The sequence below is a fragment of the Barbus barbus genome (assembly GCF_936440315.1).
Source record: "Barbus barbus genome assembly, chromosome: 2".
In the NCBI taxonomy this organism is placed as follows: domain Eukaryota; kingdom Metazoa; phylum Chordata; class Actinopteri; order Cypriniformes; family Cyprinidae; genus Barbus; species Barbus barbus.
This window is the reverse complement of record NC_136730.1, coordinates 34747450-34759565: the sequence shown is the minus strand read 5'-3', so window position 1 is coordinate 34759565 and position 12116 is coordinate 34747450. Positions and strand designations below refer to the sequence as shown.

Below are 12116 nucleotides of genomic sequence, written 5' to 3'. Positions count from 1 at the left end.
GACATAACAAGAAATGAAAATGAGATCCCAAATTTTCTGAAAACATTCAGTTTCCATCAGAAATACTGTGCATCTGCACCGGGTTTCGATTTTGAAACGTGCAGTGCTCAACCATGCATTCTCCCCACTCGACAACCATTCGAATTTGCGTAGGCAGGATTTATTTTTGTGATTTTTGTAAATGGTCTATTTTGTATGTTGTGTTTGTGCTATTTTGCACATTGTCTGTTTTGTACATTTGTATATTATTATTTTTATTATCTGTCTTGTCTTGTCGCTGTCATTCTGTCGCACTGTGGAGCTTCTGTCACCAAAACAAATTCCTCGTATGTGCAAACATACCTGGCAATAAAGCTAATTCTGATTCTGATTAACTGTTCACCTGTTAGCTTTGCTGTCTGCATTTGATGTTAAGAGAGTTGACAAGAATGTATTGGAAACATACTGCCGCCTACCTTAAATATTTGATTGTATTCTTGAAAACAATCTTTTATTGGATTATTGAATAAGATATTAGTTAATTATCAAAGAAAAAAAAAAAACATTGCCATAATATGGACTATTGTAAATGCTGCGATACTGTGATATTCAGATACTGTGATTTCCCTCTCACATTGCTTCTCACAATGTTTTCACCATTAACTGTGGTATCATTGTAATCCTTGACCATCATAACAGGTGTAGACATCACCTTTTCTGTGTTATCTTGTTTGGTTCAGGAGATATGACACAGAATACATAATCTGGTTATGGCAGAAAGTAAAATGGTTACCATGGCTTCTACAAGGTGTTTTTGCGATGGCTCCATTTCTGAAAATGTCCAGGGCCACAAAATATAGAAGCGTACCAAGTTTCATGCTTTTATGAAAAAGTTAAATTTTTTTTTACATCACCTGGACTATGTCTGATATTTCATATTTGCATCATGAAATAAACCTCAAGGAACACATTAAAATAATAATAAAAAAATCCAAGTCATGACCCCTTTAACCCACTGGAGAAAATCAATCCACGGCAACAGTTTAAAGTAGCCCATTAAAAGTGGACTTGACAACCCTGCATCCAAAACGGGTTTGCAGGAGTCAGATTTGGCTGAAGTGCTGACCAAAAAGACCATGCTGGGGGATTTGCTACTCAACAGATCCTGAGCTCATTGACTAACATGATCTTGTAAGATGTGCTCCCTTTACACAGAGTGCGCGATCACAAAATCGAAAGTGAACAGCGTGAGCACTTATTCAAAACTGATTTCAATGCCACGCATATTGATAGCGCTGAAATTTTATTCAATATTAGGAAGTTTGCAGATGTGGGTGGGAGTGGATGGAAAAAGTATTGAATAAAGGGTAGGATTAATTGTGGCCAATGTGCATTAGGGAAAAAAAAAATATATATATTTCATAATACAATTTCCCCCCCATTTTAAGTTCATATTCTACAGTGAAAGGTTATGTTTTTGCAAATCACAGAAATGCTTTCATGGCAAAAGTTCAAGTATACTCACACAAGCCCTTGCTTGAGAGAAAAAATGTTGAGAAACTGAATTTCATGCACATTTTATTTAACAGTAATATAAAATACCTTTTCATAGCTGTGAGTGCATGCGTCATCTTCCAACAGTTCAGAAGTAAAATTATGAAAGCAAGGCTTTGTTTTGTGTAGTGAATTACTTGGGCACTTAAGCATTTGTCAATTAAAACAAAAAAAACATTGATGGAGTTTGTGTTTTGTAAAGTATTTAGCAATAATAAACTGATATACAAAGCAGAATTATTATTATTAATAATAATAATATGGAAATTACACTTTTGTCTGTGGCACCTTGAAAAAAATCTAAACCTTGTATGACACTAACAGCATCATGCATTTTGAGTTTGACATCAGAGAACCACAAACTTATTTCAAGTTAACACCTAAACATGCTAATTCGGACAACTGGTGTACATACAAGCAATTGTTTAAAATCATGATTCCATATTATTAGTAGATGCTTGGATTACAAAACAAGCCTGAAGCTTTTCCAAGTGTTATAGCTAAGAATGGCGGTACATTTTCAGGATTTGTCCACTAAGCACACTACAGGTAAAAACAGGCTTTGGCAGCCAAGGTAATTCAATATTCTTAGTCAAGTCTTACAAAACATGCATAGGCAAATATTCTCTATTAATCAATTTTTCTTTCTCACTTTCCTTCTCATTCTTTTTTTTCTTTCTTTTCTTCTTATATATATATATATATATATATATATATATATATATATATATATATATATATATATATATGGTTTATTCTCAATATTTGAAAAAAAAAACAAAAACAAAAAAACACAGAACTTCCAGCAAGCCACAAAAAAATGCACCCCAGGCCACCCAAATAAAACAAAGACATACGTACAATATGCACACCAAATAAATTCCAGTTTTTAAACTCCAAGAAAATATTCTTCAAGCTAGCTTGTAATAATACAGAAAAGTAGGATCCAAGCACACACCAAAGAAACCTGAGGTAAGCATAATCTGTACAAAACCATAAAACATTCCATTTTTGGCATTATAACAATGTTGCAACATTCTTTTAAGACTGCCTAATTTACTCTAGAGCTAGTTTATAAGAGTAGCAAAAAGGTATTAATAAATAGACCTTAATTTGTACACCCTTTTTGTTAAAAACCTTTTTTACGTTCTGTCCATTTTTAGTGCTGTATTTTTGTAAACGTACAATAGTTAGCAAGAAGTTACACACAAAAAGAGAAAAAAAATCCTATATCCAGTAAGTAAAGGTCTTTTCACATAAGATCTCTTGCCTGCTGTAATTTGCTGTGCCAAAATCAGGATCATCCCCCCTCCCAAATCAATCAGAAAAGAGTGAACAGATGACAACTTTTCATGTTTTTAAGCCAAAAAAAAAGAAGAACAAAAAAGGCATATCCAAAGACTAGTGAGTGTCACTCTGAATTATGTTTGAAATGCTGCTCTCCCCCTCACCTCTTGTCTCCTTTATTTCTCCTGTCCTTCTCTTTCTCCTTTTCTCTAAATCTACACTCCAAATCTTTCCTTTCCCTCCATCAACTATGGCATGGAAAAAGATAGGGAGGGGCTTAATCGTTGCGGCGACCGTCCAGGAACGGTGCAGGATCACTGGATATTACCGCTGCCGCTGCAGGCCTTGCCCTCGGTGCCGTTGGTCTCTGATGACAGAGCCTTATTAAGGGAGTTGAGGCTGGCATCACAGGACATGGCATCACGACGGGGTGGCATTCGCTCATTGATGCGGTCCAGCCCTTTAGCCTCCGCAAAGCTGCTGATCTTGTGCTGAGGTGAGAAGCCTTTAATTGCTGTGGTAGAAAGAAAGAATGATGGTATAACAAGTACACACTCCCTAGTTTATTTTGGAATTTAACAGCTTGAAGTAACAGAGAACTAATAGTATGATATTTAGCATCAGGGCTTGACATTAACTTTTTTGCTCACCAGCCACTGTGGCTAGTGGTTTTTCAAAATTACTAGCCACTCAGCATTTTCACCGGCCAGAATTTTGTTGCTGGGAAATGATATTTTATATGATTAGTTCACGACAACATACTAAAATTTACTTAAATTGATTTCCAGGTCATATTTGCCTATATAAAAAGGCAGTCTTTTTATTAACCTTATTAAATGTATGCATAATTTTCACATCAAATAGTAAATTTTACTAATAATTACAGTTAATATAATGAGACACTATAGGACTGTTACCAAACAAATGAAATCAGAATCAACAAAACAGAGCCACAGCAGAATAAAGTGAAGCAGCTGAAGTGGCATTTAGATGATTTTTACACAGACAAATGTAATGAAATGTAATGAAAGCATTTACACTGCAAAATTACAACTGCATAAGTAATGTTATGTTTTAAATTACAATTTTAAATTAAAAGTTTTCCATCTTCATGAAATGGCTAAAAGCACATCTCTTCCATCTTTATTTGACCCTCTAATTCTAGCACTCTCTATTCTTATTCTATTTTATCTATCTGTCTTCATTGTATCTATTAATCTTCTTCGAATCTATCTGACCCTCTAACACTAGCTTTCTTTTTTTCTATTCTATCTACTTGTTTTCTTGAAAAAAAAAACAAAACAAAAAAAACCTTGCTACATATACTGTGTTAGGCTAACCGATACTTGTCATAGCGCTTGCATATTGTTGCTCTTTTGTTGGTTTTGATTGCTTCTATTGCCCTTATTTGTAAGTCGCTTTGGATAAAAGCGTCTGCTAAATGACAATGTAAATGTAAATGTAACTCTTGCATAAAATCAATGTCAAATTTGCAGTCATACTGGTTTTCAGGATAAACTGCACTCTTTTGGTCATGTCATGTTGCTCAACTAGGCTTTTGGTCATGTTATGTTGCTTTCCCCACTGCGTTCAAGCAGGCTTGCGTAACCCCATTGCTTAAAAAAACGCCACTAGACGCTTCACTTGTTGAGAGCTACAGACCAGTCTCTCTCCTCCCTTTCATAGCAAAATCACTTGAATGCGTTGTGTTCAACCAAGTGACTTCCTTCCTCTCACAGAACAACCTGCTGGACAACAACCAATCCGTATTCAAAAGTGGCCTTTCAACTGAAACTGCATTTCTGTTGTTGTTAAAATAACCGCGTCATCTGCAGCTCTTAAATTTGGGGCCAGTGCACGTCTGGAGAGAGAGAGATAGCGCATGGCACTGAAAGGGCTTGAATTAAGCACATTTGGCTTTAGATAAAAATACTAGAGTATATAGCACTAAAAAATATGCAATAAACAACGCTTGTTATGTGATCCGCTCCGCTGTTTTGACGACGCTGCTCACTTGAAATGGTGTTGCTGTTATGACTCACGGTCTGCGGCCGCCTTTTGAAAATCAGTTATGTAAGTATTTAAGGATAAAAGACTCGAGTTGCTTTCAAAATATTCACGAGTCCTTTTCCTCGAGTCAAGTCATTTCAGGTCGAGTCACTAACTCAAGTGCCCATCTCTGCTGGGCGGTCTCGGTTCTGGAGGGCCTTGGAATGAAGTAGTGTTCCCTGCATCACTCACTGAAAATGTTTACAAGTTAACCTGCATAGACCTGAGCATTCTCTAGCTATCTAGAACAGAGCTTCGCACCGCGTTCAAAAATAAAAGTTAAAGGATGAAGCTAGAGGATGAAATCATATACAGAATAGCCAAACAAAAATGAATGATGGCAGACATACACTAATATAACACCAACACGGAACTAAGCTAAGCTAAGCATGTTACACCTGTTTAACACATGCAGCAAACTACAGGGAAATACAAAGATTTTTTTTTTTTTTTTTCAGCTATTTAGCAGAGGGTCTTGTATGCACAATGAACAAGATTTGTGTTGCTGCATAGCACAGGGCAGACACAGGTTATTAGCAGTGTTACAAAGAGAATCACAAGGACATGAAACAGTCACAGAGTTACCACAAAGTGAAAGAAAATAATGGACGAGAGTATCAACACAGTTGACACCTCTTCCTCTAGGAGAAATGTTTAAGAACAATCACAGAACACGTAGGCTGTAAATATAGCAGTCACAAACCTGCTATTTGGCAAGCAGCTGTTTTTGCTTGCCAAAGAGCAGGTTTGCTAAGATGTTGTTCTTGCTGAGATTTTCTGAGATTTTTCATTCTTTTTAACCAAAGGAGACCTACAAATGTATGTGTGCATTTCGAGTCTAGAGCTAATATTAATTTAAGCAATTTAAATGGAAAATGTGTGCAAGAACAAAGGACAACTAGCTTATTGTTTTAAAGGGGTCCAGGCAGTTTTAGGATGATGAAAACACTATTTTGCATTAAAAGGACTTGGTGTTTGTGCCACAAATAAGCACTCTGTATGTTTGCACAAAATACATTCTTATTGTAAATACAATGAAATTGTCTACTGGCACATTGTATGTTTGAAATAATGACTATTGTGCATTCTCTCTGCATTATGTTACCATGAGTTAATTGATCATAGCTCCATCGAGTAAACATAATTTGTCCAGAACCCTTTGATCCCCTTTAAAACAATCATAGTTTGTGTGTTTGTATGTTTGTTTGTGTGTGTGTGATTTGTATTTTCTTTTCCTACTTCTGCTCAGCACACTAAAAACACTGTAATCTAGCCAAACACTCAACACACTACACAAACTATTTGGACATGGATGAACCCTGTGGAACCTTTTAACTGTTGCACAAATGCAACAGAAAGAGGGGAAGGAGCCGTGGACCTATTTACCTTCATCTGCCTCTATAGCCTCAATAGTAGCTGAAGAGAAGAAGAGGGGAATTGCAAAACGAGTAAGAGAGGTGAGCAGAACATGTTACATTTGTCCAGTCAGATGAACAGTAAAAAAGAGCCCAAATGGACACACAACATCTTTATATCATTAAATACACTAGGCCCACTACGGGGCCAAGACAGGGGGATATTAGAGGGTAGAGAGAGCAGCATGAACAATGGGTAGTTAGTTTCAGATGAAGCAACGTGACAAGTCAACAGATTTGACTCCCACTATGAGCAATGGTTGTGGAACACAAAAAGTCATGACACAAATAGGAAATTAATGAGGAAGAGAAAGTATGTCAGACTTAATGGTCAGTCAAAGCAATCCAAGTGATATAAAGGAGATCAGTGATTGTGTCTTTCATTGCTTTAGTTTAAAAACTGCATAATGTACCAGGAGAACTAAATGTCATTATATATCATGACTGGTAACACCAAAGCAAGAGGAAGAAATACCCAAAAGCTTCAAGGGTTTTTACAGCAACTTGGATCAGCAACTTTGTGTGTGTGTGTGTTTTTGGTCTTCATTAAAAGTTGTGTCTGCTAACAGAATCTGACAAACCGCCATCCTCGCATTGTCTATTTTCAACACAATCCACATTCAACACTTACCACCATTATCACAAGTAATCATATAAAACTACAAGAATATGCTGTAAAAACTACAAAACAGCAACGCAGACGCACACACACACACACACATAAAGACGTCAGCAGTAATGGGGGTCACAACATTGCAGTAGAAGCACAATGATGTCCGTGTAGAGATCAGGGTTGGGCATCTTTTGTGATTCTATAAATGCTGTAGCAGAACATTGCTGACATCACTCTACATCTGGCATGTTCCCAAACCAGCTAGCCACATGCAAACATGGCCACTCATATCAAATTTGGGTAACACAGTGTAATGTTTAAGTAAATATTGTATATAAAAAAAAAATTAAGCTAAACCTCAAGGAAAACATAAGCAGTGAAATTACTGTATAGCATCAAGTCTCGCCAAATAAAGTAATGGACAGAACATGTCAGTATGATGAGAGCAAGCTTGATTTCTGCCTTGATTTGAGAATGACAAGAGCAATTATTTAATTATCCTCTTTCATTCACAGTTTGTCAGTTTTGTGTATTTAGTGCAAAAGGGGATGATATTACTGATGTAAGATAAGCCTCAATAAAGTATAACTTTATAATGTGCTGAAAATGACATTTGTTCATGCCTCTGTGTAATGATGAGAAAAAAGCACCTAAAATGTATTTTGTGTGTTTTAGGAACAGTCTCTACTTTCTGATTCACTATGTCCAGCATCATGACACTCCCATCCTATTAAACGATTACAAGGAGACCCCTTGAAATCAGCTGCAGCTTTTTGTTTTTAGTTCATGTCTGTTAGCATGTGCTAGCTAGTGCACAAATATTCTGTCATTATGCTAGTTCCCAAAAGTAAACTTCAGCACCATTAAAATACACAATTAATATACACAAATAAAAAACTTTCTCTTCAGGAAAGTTGAAACAAAAATACTGGTAACTAACCCTGCACTCTGCTTATTTAAATTTGTGGTAAATAAAATGAAAATGTCCCCTTTGTCTAATGCCACCTGCAATGATCAATCATGGATTTATTGGTTTGACATAAAAAGTATTCGGTATCAAGCAAAAAGAAAAAAAAGGGACAAGTACATATCCCAAATTCCAACACAAAATTACACTACTGTTTAAAAGTTTGGGGTCAGTATGTTTACTCTCTTAGGCTCAAGGTTGCATTTATGCGATCAAAAATACAGTAAAAACAGTAATATTGCAAAATAAGTTTACAATTTTGGACAAACGTTTGCTACATTTTGTGTGTGTGTATAAAGTATTCATACCCCTTCACTTTTTTTTTTCACATTTTGTTGCTTCTGCCTTATGTTAAACTGCTTTAAATTACTTTTTTCCCCACATCAATCTACACTCCATACACCATACTGACAAAGCAAAAACTGAATTTTCACAACTTGGTAAATTTCTTAAAAATAAAAAACTGGAATAAATATATTACATAAGTATTCATACCCTTAACTCAGTACTTAGCTGAAGCATCTTTACAGCCTCAAGTCTTTTTAGGTATGATAGGACAAGTTTTGCTCATCAGCATTTGGCCATTCTTCACCTCTCAAGCTCTGTCAGGTTGGATGGGGACAGAAAAACAGCCCCACAGCATGAGACTGCTACCAGCACACTTTACTTTTGGGGTGGTACTCTGCAGGTGATGAGCAGAGTTGGTTTCCTTCAAACATGATGCTTAGAATTGAGGTTCTTCAGACCAGAGAATCTCGTTTCTCAGTCTGAGGGTCCTTTAGGTGCTTTTTCCAAGTGGGTTTTCATGTGTCTTAACTGAAGAGAGGATTGAGTTTGGCTACACTGCCATAACGATCAGCTTCTTGGTCATCACACTAACCAAAGCCCTTGGCCAGGAGGCCAGCTCTAGGAAGAGTCCTGGTTGTTTCAGACTTCTTCCATTAAGGGGAACAGAGACTACACGATTCTGTGAACATTTAATGAAGCAGAATTTTTCTGAACTCTTCCCCAGATGTGTGGCTTGACGCAAACCTGTTTCTGAGCTCTACAGGCAGTTCTTTTGTCCTCAGGGCTTGGTTTTTGCTCTGATATGCATTGACAGCTGTTAGACCTTTTTATTAAGACGTGTGTGCCTTTCCAAATCATACCAATTCAATTGAATTTGCCACAGGTTAACTTCACTTGACGTGCAGTAACACCTACAAGCAATATGAATGTTCCTGAGCTAAATTTGAACTGTCTTAGATAAGGGTATGAATACTTATGCGATGGAATCATTTTATTATTTTTTTTTTATCAATTTGCAAAGATGCTAAAAACCTGTTTACACACAAATATATATACATTCCTATAAAGCAATCAATACATCTAAATGTGCCTTTTTTTGCCTTTATGTTAATTGTAGTCAATTTCCCTGCAATAGTATTCTCAGACATCTTTAAGATTCCTTACTGATATCTTATCCACCACAAAGTGTAATAATACTGGACACAGTGAATCTGAGATTAAAAATAAACTGAGAGCATGTTCTTTGAGTCATGACTCTATCATGAACAAAAGCATTTGTATTAATTCCTTTGGGGCTCCTTTATATAAATGGCGACAAAGAGTGAAACTGTGTTTCTTAAGAACAGATGATCTGAATTATACTTGCACAACTGATTATACCTGCAGTTTCTAGGGAGACAAGAGAATGAAGAAAAGACAATATTTGACAAAGATTGGAGAGAGAGAGAGAGAGAGAGAGAGAGAGAGAGAGAGAGAGAGAGAGCGAGAGAGAGAGAGAGAGAGAAGCCAAAGGAAAGGAAGCAAAGAGGAAATTATATAAGTTTCATAAAACAACCACCAGGGGGTGCACAGAGCATACACTGAATTAAATATCAATTATATATGTGTGTAGTTGTATGTGTTAAGGTTGTTAACACTAACTTGGGAAATCTACTAACAGTCTGTAACAGAACAAATTTAAATTAACTTGTATAAAAATGTGCTGGTTAATACTGTAAAATTAACAGCCAAAAGATATGATAGCAGTTAGTTTAAAGTGATTTACATATTCCTGACCAGAAGACCTGTGTGTGTGTGTGTGTGTGTGTGTGTGTATCTCACCATTCTGGAGTTTCTCTTTGCCTCCAGACAGAACGCCACTGGGTAGCATGCCAGTTGGAGTGAGACCCTTCAACGTCAAAACACTCTCACTCTCCTCTCTATAACAGAACATTTTGCACAAGTTGTTACGTATAAATATGAACACAAATATATAAAAATACATACACAATAACTGCCAATGGTGTAATAATTTAGACCGTTTACCAGCTGTATTCTTTATTTTATCATTATAATTCTTTATTTTACACAGACAAAAAATATTTGTATTATATTTTTTAATATTTGTTTAATGTCATCTTATTCATGACTGAAGGCGAATACCACTGATACCAATACTACTGATGACTAGGAAATTGTTATTTTTTCCCTAATATTTAACCATTGACTATAGCCATTCAACATTACAGTATAACTGAGAGCTATCATTTTTTTAACATTTATTAGACTTTAAAAAAATAACATTTATTACATAATTTAAGTAAATTTAAAACAATCTTCACATAAACCCATTATAATACATGTCATACCTGTGCCCTTCAGCAAGTAGGAAATATACAGAAATGTAATGACGTTATCAAACACTAATTTCTAAATTAAATATACAGCTGAAGTCAAAAGTTTACCTACACCTTGCAAAATCTGCAAAATGTTTAATTATTTTACCAAAATAAGAGGCATCATACAAAATGCATGTTATTGTTTATTTAGTACTGACCTGAATAAGATATTTCACATAAAATGTGTTTACATATAGTCTACAAGAGAAAATAATAGTTGAATGTATAAAAATGACCCCGTTTAGAAGTTTACATACACTTGATTGTTAATACGGTGTTGTTACCTGAATGATCCACAGCTGTATTTTTTTTGTTGTTTAGTGATTATCCATGAGTCCCCTTTTTTGTCCTGAACAGTTAAACTGCCTGCTGTTCTTCAGAAAAATCCTTCAGGTCCCTCAAATTATTTGGTTTTCCAGCATTGGTTTGTGTATTTGAACCCTTTCCAACAATGACTTTGTGATTTTGAGATCTATCTTTTCACACTGAGGAAAACAGAGGGACTCATGTGCAACTATTACAGAAGGTTCAAACGCTCACTGATGCTCCAGAAGGAAAAACAATGCAAGGGGGGTTGTGTGTACATTTTTCTTATTTTGCCTAAATATCACATACACACACACACACACACACACATATATGAGGGCTGTCAATCGATTAAAATATTTAATCGCGATTAACTGCATGATTGTCATGAGTTAACTCATGATTAATCGCAACTTAATCGCACATTTTTATTTGTTCTAAATGTATCTTAAATTAATACTTTTTAAAATTAAATTAATAAGTTTTTAATATTATAATCAACATGGGCATGGACAAATATGGATGCTTTATGCAACTGTATGTTTATTATTATTGAAATCATAGTCAACAGAGCATAAAGACTAGACATGTTTCAAAGGTCATAGATGTTTTTCAAAGAACTTGTTCATGTCTATTAGACACATGAAAAAAATAAATACCAGGCCACTATACTATAAACAACAAAATATGCTAGGGCAGGGTAAAAGAAAAACTGATTTCTCGATTTTAATAGATTCTCTTTTTTATGACCCATTATTAAATCCCAATCGATGCTGTTTTCAGTTGATGAATGAACAGTACAGAGAGTGCACCTTCCATCCAATAAATCACGTTGTTACTTTTGATATGAAACAAAGTCTCAGATTTCAAATTCTGTCAATTTTATTAGGAAATTCGAGCAATAAATACCGTTTTGGTGCTCTTTAATGTGGTCTGATAGATCGCTGTAGCTTAAACTGGGTATTCGCCTCAAACGCATAGCAAAAGACTCTTTTATTTTTGTTCTGGAGCTGATGATCCCGCGCTCTGCTGCCTCACTGGAGCGCACTCGCAACCAACTGGACAGGGGTGGTAATTACAGTTGTAAATTACAATAGATTACTCTCAGTGCAATCTGACCTAATGACATCATTATCATATTGCTCAGCTGATTGGTTTTCTCCTGTATCATTAGCCAATGTGCTCATTGCTCAATAATCAAATACCTGGCTTTCGTTTGCTGTAGCAGTTTGGCAGCGCACTTCAGAACAGCTGAAATCAACATCTAAGATAAGTGAATG

General features: G+C 35.7%; 1 protein-coding gene across 1 annotated transcript in view; it reads right to left on the bottom strand.

Moving 5' to 3' along the window:
* Window positions 1-2708: 2708 nt before the first annotated feature.
* Window positions 2709-12116, bottom strand: part of LOC306885127 (protein phosphatase 3 catalytic subunit alpha) — a 180950-nt gene continuing 171542 nt past the window's right edge. Inside the window, exons 12-13 of the mRNA XM_079441472.1 lie at window positions 9974-10071; window positions 2709-3334 (exon numbers count right to left, since the gene is read on the bottom strand). Of these exons, the coding sequence (XP_079297598.1) occupies window positions 3135-3334; window positions 9974-10071 (298 nt within the window). The 3' untranslated portion in view covers window positions 2709-3134. The remainder of the gene's footprint in view (window positions 3335-9973; window positions 10072-12116) is intronic.